Source organism: Hyposmocoma kahamanoa, unplaced genomic scaffold, assembly GCF_003589595.1.
Source record: "Hyposmocoma kahamanoa isolate Upper Pololo Valley unplaced genomic scaffold, ASM358959v1 168, whole genome shotgun sequence".
Taxonomy (NCBI): domain Eukaryota; kingdom Metazoa; phylum Arthropoda; class Insecta; order Lepidoptera; family Cosmopterigidae; genus Hyposmocoma; species Hyposmocoma kahamanoa.
In genome coordinates this window covers 967,609-988,643 of record NW_020653608.1, presented here as the reverse complement: position 1 = coordinate 988,643, position 21,035 = coordinate 967,609, and the positions used below count along the sequence as shown (strand labels likewise).

Genomic DNA, 21,035 nt, shown 5'->3' with positions numbered 1-21,035 from the left:
TGGTTTTTGTATTAGACCCGTCGTCCATTTATTTGTAAGTCAATGCCTAGGTATGTAATTTTAAACAACGCTATATATATATATATATATATATATATATAGGTAATTTAATACAATCAATAACGTGAGACGGATCCCAAGAGCTATCAAGTCTAGCCTATAGTAAAACAGATTACTTTTCGCAACTAAACAGTATTCCCATGGTTATGACACCGGTGCCAATTTATTGGTAGACTCCGCGGTTGTTTCCGCGATGTTACACCAACGTACTTTAACATAGGCTTGTTTTTCATAGGTATTTGCAATACTGGAGCAAACGCCGCGTGTAAGGTTTCTTAACTTGAGCTTCAATCGATTGTCGGCGCAAATTCAAGCAGCCCAGGCCCTTAATCCTCGTTGGGACAGCCTAACCAATTTGGTTTTGAATTCTACTTACGTTGGGTGGCCAAGCGTTTTTGCGCTACTTAAAGCTATACCAGCTCTTGAAGAGCTGCATATGAGCCTTAATGAGTATTCCTACGTAAACCTGACAGGGCAGGAAGTGGATGAAAAAGACCTGTGTGAAGCGTGCGCGCGTCTAAAAGTCGAAGACGTCGGACCAGTCCACGAGCAACTTAAGAAGTTACATTTCTCCGGAAACCCAGTGAGCAGTTGGCGGGAGATATGCAAATTTGGTTACGCATTCCCTAACTTAGAAACACTGATGGTGAACGATTGTTCTATAACAACATTGGACCCCGATCCATGCGAGAAATGTGAAGATAACAATGGAAATAAGAAGAGCCATGATGCCTTTCCGTAAGTTATACTATCTATACGTTTGCCTGCCTCCGTGGCTGAGAAATATTTGTATTTGGCCTACGTTTATTTCTCGCGTGAGTTTGGATGAATTTGTGGTTGTCTATGTGAGTGTCCATGGCACCCGCGATACAGGGTTACCCTAGTGTGGGGATATGACTGTTTCCGTTTATATGTTTATATCTGTGACCTACCTCATAATGTATATCTGATAGTAAACTAACTACAAACCAAAAACCGTTTAACCTTCGATCCGCTTATCAGCGTAATGTTCAATTCTCAATCAAGTTTATGTGTCTACTGCCATTGACCCACTGAACCTACGAATTCGCGCCATTGTATTGTGATTGCATAACGTATTAACAGTAGCTACTTATTTAGTGTTGAATTAAGTGGTCATACTTAAGTAATGTTTAACGTTTGCAGTCATCTACGGTTCCTGAACCTAAACAACACCGGTCTCGCCACGTGGGACGAGGTGGATCGGATAGCGCAATTTCCTGCCCTCAGAAGTCTCAGAGTGCAGGTATGTTTCATCCTGTACCTTTCCAATAAGATTTCTACTCTTCAAACCAGTACTATTTGTAGTTATATCGCTCGGAACCAAAGCAAAACCATTATTATCATATCACCTGTTTGACAGTCGTATTGCATCAGCAGCATTCTAGTTTAGTGTACCTATAAATATACTCGTATATACAACTGTTTACGTTGCGTAACTGTTAGAAATTTCACGTCTATGAATGAATATGTAAACAATACTTTAAATGACTGCATAGTAACACGATCTTAGTGACTAGCTACAAGCGGCGACACGCGTTTCTAAATCCATTATCAACCTGTGCCAAGTCAATTGTGTGCGCCAATTTACAAACCCAACAACCGTATTACCTATTACATCACTATTAGATGTATTACCCTTCCGAGTTGAATGCTCCCGAGGCACACACATCTTGGTTACGTTGTTGGTACGTCGTAATTTTCGTGTGTAACGTCCCTCGGGATCTTACAATGCGGGTGAAGGTCTTCCCGATTTAGTGGCGGCATACTTAACGCCAGGCGTTTGCGCAATGCCAATGAATCAGAACTACCCGAGCGATCCAGGCACGCAGTGTTTCGTCACTCCGGTTGTGGGTTAGGATCCTATTTTAAACTTTTATAGTATCGTAAACCTTGTACCTAGAACTTAAAACTACATGCACTGTTTACGAATTATCAAAGCAATTCCGTCTAATCGAAAATTATATCCTTGAGCTCTATCACATTCACTATCTTATCAAGTTCGAAACGTGCTTTAGCTATCTGGATACAATTTTTTATATGTAATACCTATTCAAGGCAACGTAGCGTTGAAGTGAACGAACACCTATTATCCATTAGCTCGATTTATGAAATTTCCATTAACGTAACTAGCTTCAATATTTAATGCCAACGAGAGCGAATGGTAGTCATTCATGTCAGGAGCCATCTAAGGTCATTTATCCTATTCGACAGTAAGAGCGGATTGACCGTCACGCCGCGAAGAATGTGAAAGTGTGTCTGTCGTTGCGCACGCGCATTTCTACGAGGGCTTTATGATGTCACTGCTTTGTAACGTTATGAAATGCGCACTTAAATACTACGTACTAGAATTGTCTTTGTTTATTGAAATGGCGTAGACTATGAAACGAAACAGACTTGAACACGAATGATCCATTAGTTTAACCATAGACTCAGTTCCAATATCATCAACTATGTTGGTGGTTAAATCGATCACTTTCGTTGTTTCAAAAGCAGACAAAGAAATAAAAGAAGAACCTAAGCGTTGCGGTCAATCGATAGCATGATTCATACCAAAAACGTAATTCACCTCTCGTTCACGTGTTCATGATTACTTGACGACCTTGCCTGTGACCTTTCTTTCAACGTGTGTCAATTTTAACAGAATATTGATCCAAGTGTCAATTTTAACAGAGTATTGATGCAGAGGTGTGTTTTTTCCGAATCCTAAAAAAAGATATATGAATGTTAAAGAGCCTTATCGCAGCGTTCAAACTCAAAGTAAATCTATATTTCATAGACGCTCAAAATAGCACTTGAAGCCGTCGCATTGATTAAACTCTACTACTCAGTCGTAAGGAAAGATTCCCCTGAGAAGAATATGTAAGAAACTCTAGGGGTTGCTCTTTGTATATGAACATTTGCACTTGTTTATCATTTACAATATTTATTTCAAATCGATCGAGACATGCGAGAGCTAAGTCATTGCCATGGATTTTTGTCATTCAAGTACGCAGAAACGTTGTAACATTTGCTATAAAAATTTTATTTCACTTTAGTTTTAAACCTCGGAATCTTATAAAAGCGTATACGTTGCCCCTTAAATGTATTACTTCGTGAAGACAATTATTCTCAAGAACAGCCGGTTTATTTGTAATCCTCGTAGTAACGTTATGTTTATCGCTATTTTCCATTAAAAAAATACTGTTATTATTATTAACGTAAATTAGATTTTGATAAATGTACTGTTTCTTTAAACCTCTCTCTCAAAGAATCAAGCGAAAAAACAATATAAAAGCAAATATCGGGAACGTTCTTCAAGGTGATTCACAGCAACGAGAAAGGACGTTCGCAAATATAGAAAACGGTGTTCTTTTTTTTACTTTGGCGGCCCCCTGGTTAGGTCCCAGTTTGGATTCCCGGTATGCCAATTTAGAATACGAACTTGTTTTACATTGGTTCCGATCGTTTAAGGAAATAAAGTGACATTGCAGTTACTGTTTCTTTTTATAAGTCTTTATTGAATGACAATTATTTTTTAATATAAAAAGTATATGGATATGGAGTCCTTTAGTCTACGGAGAGACGTTGGCTCTCTGTGTGTGTTCTACCGACTTTATAATGGAAAGTACTCAGAGGAACTTTTCGAACTGGTGCCACCGTCTCGTTTCCACCATCGCACATCCCGCCAAAGGAGTAGAGCCCATCTCCACACCATAGATGCTTGACAATGTGAGACCACACGAGCATCACATTCATTCCTTCCTCGAACCTGCAAGATGTGGTATGATCTTCCTCCTGAAGTTTTCCTTTGCGCTATGACATGGGGTTCTTCAAAAAGCGTGTCTACAGGGCTCTCAAAAGCTGACAATGCATAAACAGCTCAACTTATGGTGCAAATGTCCATGGGCGACGTCCAACCTCCCATCAAGTGGCTCGTCTGCTCATTTGCCTCCTTCTTTACATAAAAAAAGTAATTTCTTGTTCACTGGGTCCTTAAATACTATCTACAGTTTTCGAAAAAATGTTACAGACACCTAATTCTGCCAAATTGTAATCTAGACCATACGAAATTTCCATCAAGATATAGTATGATGTATACCATATCTCCGCTACATACTGCACTACAGGTTTGGACTATTCTCGTTAAATATGAGAGCTATTAAAGACATGTGTCCGGATATGCATTGTTAGTTTGGTACAGGGAATTATCTACTTTAAGACGAGCTAATAACTACGTATTGTGATTGTCTCGCACATTATTTGTTGATGACACTTTTTTATTTTTATGAGTTATATCAACTCTTACAACGCTAATGGGCGTTGCTTTTTGACGATGTAGAAATTACATCACCACATAGAACGTGAAACTGAATAGAACTGCGTAAATGCCTTTTTTCCATACATTGCGTCCATTCATGATGAATGGCAGCCAATTACGCGTTTGCTCAATTAATTCTACCCTCCTTGTTATAACTAACTTTCGAGATATTGGCATGTAAAGTTTTTTTAATATATTTTTTTTTTGTTTTTGCAATACTGTAGACAATAATGTAGGTTTGTATTTATAATTATATTATAAAAAAAGAATATCTTAGTTGTTCTAAGCTTCGATCTGAATACACGTAGTAAATGTTTTATTTATGTTTATTTTCCTCGTTTCTCATTGAAATGTGCTTCTTGCTACGCTAATCCACGGCTACGACCCCTTACAATACAAATGACGGGACGAACAAGTCGTGCGCCTGGTGGTAAGCGACACCCCTATCCAGAACAGTTGCAGTGCCACTCAGCGCTTTAAATCGCAAAGATCTTAGGGTGACTGCCACTGCGCGCGTCACCCTGCCCTGAAACAAGTCACATGTGCCTGTAATTTCACCAGCACCGTTACCCTTCAAAACCGGAACACAGTAATGCTGATATTGCTTGGCAGCAGAAACAGGTAAGGTGGCACTACTTCCCTGGACGAACTCTTTCACAAGGAGCTCTACAGCTACTTAAACTTAAAAAAGTGTCAAATGCGCTGTTTTGGCAACAATAAAACTGAAAGTAAAGAAAATATTTAAAAATCAATTTCATTTAATTGGTCCTATAACTGTCAGATGTTCTAAATTTTTTAAATGACTTTTCACATACCATCTACATATTTATGACTAGCAAACAAACATTGGTTTTGGCGTTCGCTGTTAACTTACATTGTGAGTAAGTTCTATTCAATAAAACATTGCACCCAGCGTTTGCATTGGTACCACTGACCTTGAAAACATTTGAAACCTACTCGATCTCCGTAAAAAGTTCAATCGTCAATTGATAATTCACACACGACAAGCATCCTCCAAGTTCTGAATATAACATGTGGTCCAATTCCAGTAGGTCTCGGTAACGACGTTGAACACAAAGGCATTGCTTAAGCCAGGAACGTAATTCACAGTCTAGAAATTTTGAAACGACGGTTACGGACGGTTATTTTTGAATGATTTCTCAATTTTTAATTCCATCATTTCATATTACGAATTGAATGTATAAAATGTTTAAAATTGCGGGCATTTATGTCGTCACTTACAACACTTACGGGCGTAGTTTATATACAATTTTGACGAAAATTACTTGCATCACACACAATAGAAAGTATAACACTGAATTAAACTGTGTACATCACTTTATTTCGTCGGAATTGGAAACACGTCCATTAATTCTAAAGGGACTATACCTACATCACACCTCCGGCGAAACATAGGCTTCACTGCAAAAGATTGTAATCCCAAACCGTTTTAAAAATGCAGTTTACACGGAACAACAAAGGACTTCCATAGAGGGCGCAATTTATACTGAAACAGATACATTTAAGAGCTCTTCAAACGTGCTCAGTAGCCGTAAAGACAAAACTTTTGTCTCATTTTCTGTAAATTGGACAAATGTAAGTGTCACTGTCACTCCAAAGGTGCGATATTATGACCGTTTTAATATGCAATCGCAGACACTTCTTTGTATTGATTGCGAATTTCAACGCGACAATTTCTTGTCTTCTTCTTCTTATCATATCGATGACATACGCTATATTATCGCGGCACAGAACTAAGAAACGCTGATCACGATTCACGCCACAAGTGGCCGCCATACTGAACTGTGCACGGGATATGTTTGACATCAAGTCGTGGATTTGCCAGTCGGCATAAGGTACTCGTCGATTGTTTCGTGCACCCTTCACAGATCTTCTGTATGTCGAGGCCTGGTGATCTAAAATATAAGGTGTCCTAGTTTAGGCACCAGTCTCTACAAATTATCCTGTTTAAACTACTGTTGCAAATTTATGGACGATATAAAGAATTTATTAAATACTTACAATGAAATAAATAATTTGCGGTGGTACAAGGGGCGGTCTTATCGCCCTAAGCGATTTCTGCCAGTTGTTTTTCAGAAATCACTTAAAGCGATGTGATTTATTTGATGATTTGTTGATTATTGTACTTTTATTGTTAAGATCCCAAACTTTGCCCAAAATATCTAACTACTTAACACTAACATGTCTTTCGGACGACTAAACTGGAAATTCCATTCTTTATCTTTCAAAGTCGCTTATAGTTTACTTATACCTAATTATGTTCGCAATCCGACCTTGCCAATACTGTTGACTGTTTACCAACAGTTCTCGCTTCAGCAAATTGGAAAATTACCTGTCTCGAACGACGACTCCGTTCTATATGAATCACATTAACGATGACCAACCGTTTAACGGTTTAAGCTGTTTGAACGATTTGAATTAAGAACCAGTTCCACCCACGCCTTCTGCGCGTCATCTTGACGACCTATGTGATCATTATTGATCACTCCATTTTGAACATCCTTTGGTGTCAGTTTAACGTCTTCCAAAAGCACAATGCTTTGATCTAATCTTTATTTTAAAAATATAGTGTTTTTTATGATAATGAGGACAAACATCGTTTTTATATTATAAGATGTATTATGTGTCGACTGCGAATTTAAATTAAGTTTTTTACGAGGTGACTGGAATCAATGATATTTTAAAATAAATATTATAAACCATAAATGTATATATAATAAAGCCATATATGATGACACGTCAGAAGTGCTTTTACGAGTATCACATGAAACAAATTATGCAATGTGAAATGTTATAACTCTACTATTTAAGTATAAAAAAGTCATCGACTAATGTCGTTAGTAGATTATTTAAACCTCTCTCCTGAAAAGTTGTCATTTTGCGGATGTGACCTTATTACATCAAAGGTGCGAAATATCTTTTTTGTAGTGGCCAGATAACGTGGGTGTTTTGTAAAAAGGGCGAAAGCGCCTTTTTGAAATACTTTTCGAGGGAAAATGTTTTTAACGACTGTTCAAAAATATTTAAATTCTGTTTTAAAATTAAGTTTTGGTTTTAATTAAGTTGAGTATTAAAATTGAATTTAAAATACGACGTAAATATTTTAAAACAGTCGTGAAAAACTAAAACACGCTCCGCTGATTTTTTTTCGAAATGACTCTTTCTACAAAACACGGCCGACATGTTCTTGGCAAAAATACCGCGTAATTTAAATTTGAAAATGCAAATACTAACTTCTCGAATTCTCTATGCATCAGAATCGTTTCTTTTATTCGTTTTTATATATTTCTATCATTGAATAGTTTATTATCCTGCAACCATAGACAAGAAATCGCGCGAAGTGATGGTATATACTTCGCGGTGACCTAGTTTCCGAAGTGCATATTCGCTGTTCCACTCTGAATATTTAGACTGACGATATTTCAGCGACGAATGATAAAAGAGTGTTTGGACACACGAAGGAGATTGGACCATTAATTGCTGTTTTTTGGAAATAATCCAGATCGTAAAGAAGTCTGATTATGACATTATTATCTACCAATTAAATAACAAACAAGTACGTTATACAAAACAAAAAATATTCATACTCAAGGACATATTTAGAGGAAAAAAAGGTTGAATTATGATAACAACGTTCATATATATATATCACATATATAAACCACTGGCCAATCAATAAACGATTAAAGTCATTCTTTTTTCAAATTAAACATTCTGGTGTGTGTGTTTATGATGGTAGAATTATGACATGGAGTATATAACCAGAAATAGAGACGAAATGTCATTTAATTTGTTTGAAAATTATTCTGCCAAATCATTACGGTGACAACTGCGCTCCGATTGGCCAGCCCGAATTCGAAACAATTAACGGGTGTCGTCAATTGTTTCTCTTTAAATCGACCAGTTTAACTTGCGTTTTACTGTAATGGACGAAAATTGAAAAATTACATATTTTATGTTTAATTACCGATGAAGTGTGATTCCGTTTGTTTTGTAATTAGATGTTTTGCTGTTTTTCCCACACCACCGAATGGAACAACGTGATATTATCTTTATTAGACGAGAGACTTGAGACGTACACGCAGGTCAGTTGTTGACGCTGTACTATTTCAGCTTTCTAAGTTGTGATTTCAGCGCAAACGAGAGTTGATATTTAAAAGTGATATAGTGATGGCCCTTATCTCGTCTCTATTTCTGGTTATATATACTCGATGAATTACGATAACAACGTTCATAAGTAACACTGGCCACATATACCCGTTAATCGAAATCAAAAGACAATTGAAGTCATTCTTTTTTCAAATTAAACATTCTAGTTTATGCGGCCAATGGTATTACATATCAACATTGTTATCATAATTCAACCTTTTTTAGCGTTCCTCTAAATATATCTAATTCAAATTTCATGGTTCAGCAAATTACTTTTCAAATCGTATTGATTAAACTCTATCGCTCATTCGTAAGGCAGATTCCCCTGAGAAGAACGAGTAAGATCCCTATTTAGAGTGTTGTTAGAGTTATCAAGTTATTTAATTTTGGCGATTGTTACGCGTAGGAATTATTTTTTTCGGATCTAAATCGCTTTGTTTTTTTTCCACAAAGCCACGTTTCGGGTCCTTTATAGGTCACATGATCGTGACTTCCTGAGATGGCAAAGTCATCAACAAGTTTATATCTAATATTAATGCAAACCACTCTATTTTTTATAGTTACAAAAGTTACTAATTAATTTCCTCTTGTTGTCGAAAAAACATTCCAATTTACGCTACATACGTTTTCACAATTTATTTTTTTATTTTAATATGATTTTTTATTAAATTACATTTATTATAGTTTAATAATTAGAAATAAATCATATTACTTAGTATTGCAGTCTTATGTCTGCTAAGGATTTTCCATCAGAAAAAATATTAGATCCCAAACTGGTGGTACGGGGATACCCTGTTACATACATACAATCAAACTTCGTTTGTATGAAACGAATTCATAGGACTGTCCTTTTAGGCAGAAGAAAGTAATACGTCCTATAAATTCACCCAAAAACTTTCACATGCATACAAGACCGTATCATAGTACCTTAATTGAGTACACGGAATAATCAACACCGCAACAATTTTCCATATTAATTGTAAACATAGAAAACTCGCCTCTATTCTCTAGCAAATCGTTAGCCTTGGTATTTTCACGGAGCACAACGAACCTAAACTTGAAGGAATCACCACACTTATCCACTCGGACTCGGCTTAAAAATAAGCTAGAAGTTTAATCAGTAAGAGCGACAAAAGCATCGCTTGTTTCGTCCATCGAGTATATAACCAGAAGTAGAGACGAAATGTCATTTAATTTGTTTGAAAACTATTCTGCCACAAATCATTACGATGACAACTGCACTCCGATTGGCCAGCCTGAATTCGAAACAATTTTTCACTACATAACGGCCACTTTAACTTGAGCTTTGCTATAATGAACGAAAATTTAAAAATTACTTATTTAATATTTAATTACCGATGAAATGTGTTTTGTAATTAGAATTAAAAACATTTTGCTGTTTTTCCACATCGCCGAATGGAACAGACCCCATAGTTAGAAATATTATCTTTATTACAATAAATACAGAATATTTTTGTAATATACGGAGACGTACACACGGGTAGTAAGGTCAGTTGTTGGTGCTGTACTATTTCAGCTTTCTAATTTGTGATTTCAGTGCAAGCGAGAGTTAGTATTTAAAAATAATATAAGGCCCATTTGCCTGATGAGTTGCCAGGCATAGATGGCCCTTATTTCTTCTCCATTTCTGATTTTTTTGATAGATAGATAGATAGATAGATATATTTATTTGCAAGCATACACGGTAAGTAGATTACAATTATTACATTATATGTACAAATACAAAAGTTCAGCGTGTTGCGCCAGCAATTGGCATGCAAATATTATTGACTTTACATATCAAATTACATTAGAAAAAAAATAAAATAATTAATCAGTTGAAATGATGAATACAAATAACAAAAACAAAATATAATAAAATAGGAACGCATGTCAATACAATTAAATTACAATTAAAACTTACATAGAGGGTCACAATCTTCAAAATTTATATGTCAAGAACTCATGCGTACCTACTATAAAAACAATTTGTCACAAGCAAGTCAAACAGCAATTTCTTAAATCTAGGTGTAGGTAACATTTTCATATCGTCAGGTAATACATTATATAATTTTATGCACATGTTATAGCAATTCCTTTGGAACAATGTCGTAGTGTGTATATGTTGGGTCAAACGATTGGGATAACGGGTCAAAAAAGGAGCGGTATTGGCAATAAATAATTGTTTATGGGTTTTGACAAAATTACACGTTTCATATATATATAAAGAAGGAAGGGACAATATTCTTAGATTTATGAATAGAGGTTTGCAGCTTGACCTGCTTACAAGCTGTGATTTAACTTACCCTTGTAAAATTCACAGTTACTGAACATTTGAGGACCTATTCGATATTTATACAGTGTCCATAAGCATTACTCCCTGCATGGAATAGTAGTAAAATTTTTCATCCTTCGAGACAGGCTAAGACGTCTAAGTCATTTTGCCAGATCTTAGATTTTAATTCTCTTTCAACGAACCTCTATGGACTAATATGTTTTTTTTTTCTTGGCTTTTCGCAGTTAGCGCGTCAGCCACTTACAAAGGTTTTGACTTTAGTCTTCAAAATGGAAAAAGCTTATAGGTATTTATAATAAAAAGGAAATTTGAAAACGAGATCAGGAACCTAGAGATTTAAGTCGCAGAAAAGCTCTTTGTCAAAGAGGACGTTGAGGAAATTATCACCACCTACGTTTCTGCCGCCAAGTAGTAATGTGAGCATTACTACGTTCCGGTTTCGAAGGGTAAGGTTGCTGTGGAAAATGCAGTGTCCCTCCGATCTTTGCGATTTAAAGCTCTGAGTGGCACTGCAACTTAACACGTCTTGTTCGTCCCGTCACTTCGTAGGGTAATTTTCAGGTTAATTTTCTCTACCTAATTTCGGCGGTAATTTAGTATTTAAGTTTTCGAGTTAATATTTCATGATACTTAATATTCTAGAATATTTAAATAATAATATTGCCACCGTTTGATATACAAATTAACCTAAAAGAGAAAAAAGAATCACGCGAGAAACTATGAGATTAAATTAACAATTAGTATATGTAAGAGAAATTGTATAATATATTCCTGTAGTTCCATATAGATCGCATTTTTAAAATGGTTTGGCATCACAATTTTTTGTCGTTAAGTCTTGTGTTTTTCCGAAGGTGCCGAGTGCGGTATCTCCCTTTACCAACGTAAGCGGCGCCTTTGGAAGTTCTATCTACTCTGTCAACACGAAGTTCGTGACCCATGAATGGCGGTACCTTTACGCCTTACTTCTCGGTTTTAGGTCAGCTGACAGTGTGCCTATAGAATGCTGTAGATATCTACAAATTAGGAACGACTTGTGTTATATCGCCTTTTGTTGTCTAACGGTGTTTTAGGTACTCACTAACTACTTGAGGAAGACCGTAGAGTTTTACTACTTGGAATATAGGTACTTCTTGATTTGTGTATTTTCTTTGCACTGTGCGATGTCTTAGTTAAATTAAATGCAGCTTCTTCACTATATCAACAAGATTTTAATGGATTTTATTGAACAATGATATTATTACAAAATGTTTATTGCTTTCTGATCTAGACGATTCGATTTGCCTTTGTGTTGAATCGATTCGTTTGAAAATAGCATTTAAATTAATCGATACTGAAAATCGTTAAATCGAATGCACTTGAATCGATTTTTGATTTGATCTTGAAGCGACCCAAAACTATTTAAGACATCCTTTGCACATAGATTCTTTTGCCATCAGGGACCTAGACTGTACAACCTTTTAAACAAAAGTCTTAATATATACAGTATGGTAAAATATAAATGTAAAGATACAGTTGTTACTTGGTTAGTTACTAAAACTTACGACGAAACTGAAAAACTTTTAACCATGTCGTAACAAGCGATAAAGGCCTCAAGTACGCACATCCATTCATCCCACGCATTTACTCACACACATGCACACTTACACACCACATACACACCCACACTAAATATATACAACACACACACTCACATGCACTCCTCACACACACACATACATAAACGCAAACACATACACACACGCAACCACACTCTATTAGATTATATTTTCTTCTATATTCTATAAAGTTAAACTAATCCCTTACCATGTATATTAGAAATTTTAGGTACAGAATTGTTCAACCAAGAGGTGGAGACCAGGAGGCCTAAGATACAGGTCTTACCTAGTTTAGGCTCCTGTCACTCACAATGTTTAATATGTACGCTCTGTTCCATTACTTTAAATTTATTGTGGGAGAAAATAAACAAATTATTATTATTATATTATTAAAATTATTATTTTCATAAAAATTGAAATGTAATTGCAGCCTTAGTAGTGAGAATTCATAGGATTGCAAGGTAGGTATTATGCAACAACTGCTTTTTTTTGTGTAAAAAATATTTTTTTCATTGAAATTTCTAATAAGCTTGGAATTATCCCAATTTTCGTACTCGCCGTTTCTGCCCACGTTTGCGAGCAGAAATGGGTTATACATGGGCCACAAATAAAATCTAATCATTTATTGTGTACGCACGTCTATAAGGTCTTTTATAACATTGTTGTGTGAGTACATATTGCCAATTTTACGGCATACAATTTACATAATTAAATTAATTTAACAGTATACTTATACTAAGTTTTAATTACAAAATGTCAAATCTTAATTTTAATTGAAATTCTTAATTACATTAATGTCATTATTTTGTGGTAGTTAACTATGTTCTCTGTTATTGTCTCATCTGTTACGTCATTTAAATAATCGCTGACTTTATAAAATATGCTTTACTAATCAATATATGAAATACTCTTTTTTCTTTCTTAAATCTTTATTCTTTTTAAAATTGGCATTGTCATTAGTCTCAAGTATATGACTAGGCAGCTTATTGTATAGTTCAGGCGCCATCGCACAAATATTATCATGAAAGAGGGTAGTGACATAATGATCATACGTTAAGTGTTTTTATCACATGAAAGTGATAAAAATATTACGAACTACATGAAACAAATTATGTATCTGTAAAATTTTATCTCTCTTATTTAAAGCATAAAAGACTAATTTCGTTCGTTGAATCTTTAAACGTCTCTCCTGAAAAGATTTAGATCCGAAAAGAATAGTGTCATTTTCAATTTTCATTATCTTTTAAAATTTTTTACTTAAAATTTCTTGAGCTGTGTTGTTTTCTAAACAACGATTTAGAAATTTCTAGAGACTGCTTGGCTATATACGTAAGTATATACGCAAAAACACTTATCTACAAGAAACTTGCATAGATAATACGTATAACTGAACAAACTCGTATTTATGTCGAGACCGTCGACTGGATGTGCCTGCTTCAAGTAAACAAATAATATTATACCTTGATAGGTATGTACTACTCCTACACAAGTGCGATGTCCTCTTTTGTGTGTCCATTGATAGGGTGCTAGAGAGAGAGAGAGAGAAAGACTTGAACGACTGTCGTGACTAGATGTTCCCACTAGATCGTGACAACAATAGGAGCTGCGACAATCTGTCGTCACGTTTTTATCGTGACGTTTTTTTATCGTCTGACGACTGTCGTTCTAGCCGTTCCCACTGTGACGACAGTTTGTCGTTGTAACGATAAAAAATCGTCCACGATAGATAGTCGTGATATGGGAACAGGCTAGACACGACAGTCATACAACGATAATAAAACGTGACGACATGAATGATGAAACGAGCTAGCTCGAGTTCATAAAAAGTAGCCACGTCACGACGTGGGAGTAACTAGAGTTAAATAACTCGACTCGCCCATCGCTAGTTCAGTGTGTAGAGCTCCTAATAATCGCGATTAATTCTACTATCTGCTGTCTTTTCTTACTATTGTTACAAAGGCCTTCACAGTACAGAAGAGGCAATGATTGTGTCGCGTGCTTTAACCGACAATCAATGTGCACCTTTGTCAACATCTATGTGTCCCAGGGAATTAAGAAACTAGTGGAAGTGTCAAGTGAGCGTTCCCTTCTAGCCATAGTTATGTCATAGTATAATAAGACAAGTAGGGTAACTCCCGCCATTTAGGTGCATCAATGCCTACACTTCGCTCGGAACGTAGGGTTGTCACATTATTATTTTAGTTTTACCTATAGGTTGTAAACAAAATTATTTGGAAAAATACTTGTTCATCACAGTATTTTTGTGCTATATTGAAATAGTCTTTGTTAAATGCAGAACTTACATATTGATATTTTTATACTATCATCGCGAATTGTTGAAATATAAATGAAATGCTGAACAATTTTGAGTCTACTATAGTCCAAATCACCGGTAAACACAAAAATACAAGTCTGCTATTTGATGTCATTTTTTAAACACCGAGCGATCATTCATTATGCACTGATGAAATTACAGGCACATGGGGCTCGTCAACATATGTTTCAGAGAGACGGGCGCAGTGGCAGTGCCCCTCAGATCTTTGCGTTTAAAAACTCCAAGTGGCACTGCAACTGTTATGGACAGGCGTGTCGCTTACCACCAGGCGCACGATAAAAAAAAGCCGCACTGCTACATCTATATGGAGTCTAGTTGTCTATGCTACTGTTATGTTTTATAGAACAAAATTGTGCGCCAAAAGCTATCATTGCTATAGCTTAGTCGCCTTAAGCCTGTCCCCAAGGACGAAAAATTTTACTAGATACTATTAGAAGATACCTACCTACCGTTAAATAAATTTTCATAAGTAACGAAACTCTCAAAAGCAAATAGTTAATATCATTGACTTACAAATAAATGGACGACGGGTCTAATACAAAAACCACGAAAAAAATGTCCCAAGTCAACCTATTTAAACGTAGTGACATGTAAAGGAATATGAAAAAGCTAAAACGTTAGATTTAAATTGTAATGTCATCGCAGTACTGTCTAATTTTGCTTGCTTCGCTGTCAGTCGAACAAACGAAGACTAAATCGTGAATGACGCTCTGTATACGATTTTAACGCCCTATAAGTTCGGACACTTTTTAACGCGGACCCGACGTCCATATAATTGTAAGTCAATGGTTAATATCATCTGTTTATTAAAATAAAATGTAATTGGTCACTTTTGACGTTAGTAATTAGTAAACGTACTGAATTGAAATTATTTTTTTTTTTTACGAAAAGTATTAATAGTAAAGGCTCGTAAGTCTAATTTCGTGTGATAATTGTATCAAATCAAGCCTATGGTATCTTAGTATGTAATGTTAGATTAAGTTTACAAGTGTGTGCTGTTGGCGACGATGGCTCGGGTATTAAAACCGCTTTATACCATGTCGACGATGATACCAAATATTTTATTCGATACCTATTAGTGCGATTACGTTTTCAAGACTCAGTAATATGAGTCAAGTGTTGAGTACAAACGAATACTGAAGGTCAGTGCCTTTTCAATAAGTCACTCCTTTGTATTTATACAACTGTACGTCTGGCAATGAGCTAAACAGCGGAAGAAACTCAAGTAAATTGCACGTAGTTATTGACTAAAATAATATGACGCCACGTACCCCACCAGATGTATAGTGGTCTAGTATCAAATTACGCAAGTCCAGCCTTTTATCTACATTTACAGTCATGACAAACACACGGCATGTAGCCACGGTAATCTCATTATATGTATAAGTATTTTATTAGCTAACATCATTATGCAAACATGTGAAACTGTTAATATTTGAATTACATCGTATTGCGTCGCTTTTTTGGTGGTGTTAAGACGTACGTACTCGCAAATGTACAAATGTAGAAACTCGAACTAGTTCAACCTTTGTAGTTACGAATCGTCGTGGATCTTGAAACCTAATAACCAGAGACCTCAGAATTATTGTGTTTATTTTTTTTATTTATTAAGGCTTTGGCAAAGCCATCAGCCTAAACATGAAGTTTAGTTATGTTTCTGTAAATATGGCCACCACAATGAGTATAGGCAATTTGAGGCGGCGTGCTTGGATTGACTCGGGATTCCTTAAAACGGGTATTCTAGTTCGAGATTCGTATAATTTCGCGTTTTAATCTTCGATTAAGGCACAATAGCACTATCCTATTCCACTTTAAACTAGATTTCACAAAATAATTGAAAATCAAAATAAAAACGAAACTTTTCCCTCCAAAAGGTCCAGAGCGAATCTCTTATTGTGTTTATTCTCTGAACCAATGATGGGACACGATCAGTGAAATCGGGAATCTGGGTTAAATATATCGACTGACCTATAACATTATCGAATCAGTGTTATAATACCATGGGAATAATTGGAATCAACTCATATAATTCGCTAATAGGGTCCACGCCAAGGATAATGGCGAAATAGCGTGGCGCCACTGTATGTTAATTTTCAGTTCAACTACTACGGCAGTGTATTTAGAAGAAAAGCCCTCATCGCCACAACTTAACCTGTCGAGGTTGTCGGGTTACCGGCGAGCAATATGACCAAAGTAACCAAGAATCCTTTGGTAGCATAGCGTTGAGAGTCTGATTTTTACCCTAAGTTATTTGCGTAGATTTGTTGGTCGTTATAGCGGTCCATGGCCGTGACAATGGGTACGACTAATGTTATCCAAAGTCGTTGCGCGTCGGGGACTGTGATGACCGCGTCACGAACTGTAGAGCCAAGTACGCTTCTGCAGTCTCCTTTATTTTGGCCTACTCATACTACCGACCTGTTCAAGACGCGAACATTTTTATATTCCTTTTGAATTTCACTTGTGTCTTCGGTTTATCACAGTCGCATCTAACTTATAAACGGCCAGAGTTTCATGTCGGCTTGGACCTTCGGTCGTCGAATATGCGTCTGATGAGAAATTTATTTTCCTAACTTGTGATCACGGGTAACTGCCATAAGCGCAAGAAAATTAAAGAAGTGTTGTATCCCGAGTAGGTATACCTGTATTTTATAATACATTTGCTGTCTGTATGTGGAAAAAGAAACTAGCATTTAAATAGTAAAACTCTGGGCTATTCAATCGTAAATAAACAGGAAGCCATTAAAATCAAATCACAGTAAAAGCGCAAATGAACACAATTAAGTGCTAGAATTGACATCTAACGTGCATATGAAATGTAAATTACGTCCGTCTAACAATATTGTCTGTATGCAATCAATACATGCATCTACCGGTCTGGTACCGTGCTGTGGTACTGGGTGGAACCGAATACATCAATTTTGTTCATTCATAGAGGACCCTACACAAAAAAACAAACTTGTGAAGTTATATGGTGGAATGTGTCAAGTGTCTACGGATATCTTTACCCCTTTTTTATGTATATAAAATCATTGTGTCTTTACCCATATATATTTTCTTCTTTCGACTCCCTCGATCCTTGAACTGCGAACAGACACGTACTATAGTTTTAAATGTGGTTAGCAATGTCTTCCTCAATCATAACTCAGCTAATTGTGTTCTACGGATTCGACCTCCTTGATTTTTTCAAGCGACTCACGCTTAAAATTACTTTATAAGTCGATACTTCAAGATTTTCTAAAAACTTTCAGTACATTTTGCATATCCGCTACAACATAATCGTTTACAACGGAAATGTTTAACCCGACAAAAAAATCTTGCGTTATTTTTTTAGTTTCAGATTTTCAATATGCTTGTAATATGATCACCTTTAACAATATAAATACAGTATTAATTAATTTAAAATGATGATCAGACCGAGCAAACGAGTATCGGAATAAACAATGCCTATGCGTAATACTTATTATTAAAATCAATGTAAATCCGTGGCTAGAACAAAAGCCCGCGGTAATGACTTGTAATGTAGGATACGATCAGATTGAGTACAGGTTTCCGGCTTCTCCTTTTAGACCGAACGAGTCGACCGAGGCTGAACTCACGCGCAGCCGGCGCTGCGATCAAGATCGTTATAGGGGTTGCTCTATAGTAGCTGTTATATCAAGCACTCTTTTTTTAGAAAGGTTTGGGTTCGGCCAATGACTGCTATAGGTTGATAATATGTAGACGTAAAAAACTTAAAGGTATAAAAAAAAACCTATTTTATAACGATAGCATAGGTAAGAATACTTAATTCGTGTGCGCCAACTTTGCCAATTAAAGCTTCATTGTCTTTGACATTCGCAAAAATATGACTTCGCAGTTTATTTCAACAATTAGAAGCAAAAAATTATAACATAATAATGAAAAGACCAATCATCGTCGCTACTAATCCGAGGACGCCCTAAAAGGAAACTTGGCGTCCGGGCCTTGGACGCACAAAAACGTTCAATATACACTTCTTGTATTTACTTACTTAATCTTTGGCGTCTTGTCGTGACCATTGTTACAATAATCGTGATGTTAGGCTGTTGTTTTCGAAAGTTTTAACATACTGCATTGGCTTCTTTTTGCGGTTGCTAGAAAGTTACATAAGGAAATGATTAGAGCTACTTACTCATTAAATCTGTAAATAATAACATTATCTCATTTTTATTTCGATCTTCATGTTTTTTTCATTCTTCATGTCTTTCAACTCGCCCTTCAAAATAAACTCAAATAATGTATGTCTCATATGTAAGCAAATTACAACAGAAATCGTCACAATGGTTAAACTCTACTACTCATTCGTAAGGCAGGGTTCACCTGAAAAGAATGAGTAAGAAAGTCTAGAGGTAAACAACCTCTTTTTAAAAAGGCATTTGTACAGATTTATCATTTCGCAGAAGTTACATCACAAATGTTTATTGCTCCATTAGATACAGAAAAATATCTCCTCTCCAATTATCGACTAACATTGTCGATAGAGTTGCAAGAATTATTTTATGTATTTTTTATTTATCCGTATCCAAAGGAGCAATAAACGTCTTTGACGTATCTTCACTTATACCATTCTTCCACGAAGTGTGCGATTTGCAACAATTTATTTCGAATATCATAAATCGAGACAACCTGCAAGGGATATTCGGGTTACTACCATAGATTTTTCATCCAAGTACACAGAAGTTATATCACTATAGTTTTAATCGCAATAGAGCTCCTTGTGAAAGAGTTGGGAAATACTGCCACCTTGCCTATTTCTGCCGCCAAGCAGTAATGTGAGCATTACTACGTTCCCGTTTTGAAGGGTAAGGGTGCTGGTGAAATTACAGGGACTTGTCAACTTGTGTGTCAAGGTGGCGGACGCTGTGGCAGTGGCAGATCTTTGTTATTTAAAGCTCTCGGCGGCACTGCAACTAAAAAAAAATAGACAGACGACTGGCTCACGACTTGATCGTTCCGTCACGTGGTATTATAAAAAAAGTTTTAAACGACTGTCAAGTACAGCCAGTTTATTTTTATTCCTTGTGTTAATGTTATGTTTATCACTATTTTTCATAAAACAATCTATACTTAATTAAATCTTCGTTTACTGTGACTCTCGTGTAAGAATGTTAATATTTTTACACTTGTAATATTGATTATAATAAATATGAGATGTTTTACTACCATGATATTAATTTATTTTTAACGGACTTAAAAAAGGAAAGGTTTTCAATTCGCCTGTATATTTTTTGTGTGTATGTTACGCGACAAATTTGTGCACCGATTTTGATGATTCTTTTTTTGTTGCATAGGGGCATAGCATACCTTAGTATTGGTCCCATTTAAATTTCTAGAAAATATTCCACCTCTAAAGGGCCACGTACACGTATAGATACTTGGAGATAAATCCGGGTTCACGCAATTTCTGTTAACCGATTTCAATAAATTTGGCAAATAGATGTGATTCCACGAACTTTGAGGTCGTTTTTTTAATAAAAAAAAGCTGTATATTCAATATAATGAATCAAGTCTACTACAATATTGGTTATTTTTTGTAAAATTACTCCACCAAATTGTTATAATTATTAATACAAAGATCGAACACAAAGTTCCTTCAATCTGACAGAACTTGAACCCGTGTCTGTTTTGCCATTCTAGGGCAACCGCTCTACCAAGTGAGCTACAGATCGAGTCAGTATAAATTTCTCTATGTGTTTGTTGCAGATCTTTGTTTTTTGTTTTAGCGGCTTTTTTTACCGTAGCGCCACCTGTGACAATTCTATGAAATCTATTATTAGGTATAAATAATAGATTTAGAATTCTATGAAATCTAAATCTATTATTTATACCTACTTCTCTCTGTACCTGAGGGTTCCTGATAATAACTTTTTCTCTACAATTTTCTACATTTTTAAATACATAAATCTACAATTTTTAGTCTAAAGCTCCCTTTTCCCAATTCCAGGGCTGGCCTCTTTGGGAGCGGTTCGAGTCCACAGAGCACGAGCGGCGACTGCTCCTGGTGGCGCGGCTGCCGCGCGTGCGCACACTCAACGGTGGCGGCGCCGTGCCCGTCGAAGAGCGCGACGCCGCCGAACGCGCCTTTATACGCTACTACATGGAGAAACCCGAGGCAGACAGGCCTGACAGGTAAGACTTTGCGTCTTTTATATCTTTTATTAGATATTGTGTTGTTCTAATGTAAGTATATACTTGTGCTATATGCTTGAATAATCTTTGTTACATAATGTGTCTGTGTAA

General features: G+C 36.0%; 1 protein-coding gene across 1 annotated transcript in view; it reads left to right on the top strand.

Moving 5' to 3' along the window:
• The window catches only part of LOC113225585 (tubulin-specific chaperone cofactor E-like protein), a 49,725-nt gene that overhangs the window by 21,718 nt on the left and 6,972 nt on the right, over window positions 1–21,035 (top strand). Inside the window, exons 3-5 of the mRNA XM_026457918.1 lie at window positions 296–798; window positions 1,225–1,324; window positions 20,740–20,924. Coding sequence (XP_026313703.1) covers window positions 296–798; window positions 1,225–1,324; window positions 20,740–20,924 — 788 coding nt within the window. The remainder of the gene's footprint in view (window positions 1–295; window positions 799–1,224; window positions 1,325–20,739; window positions 20,925–21,035) is intronic.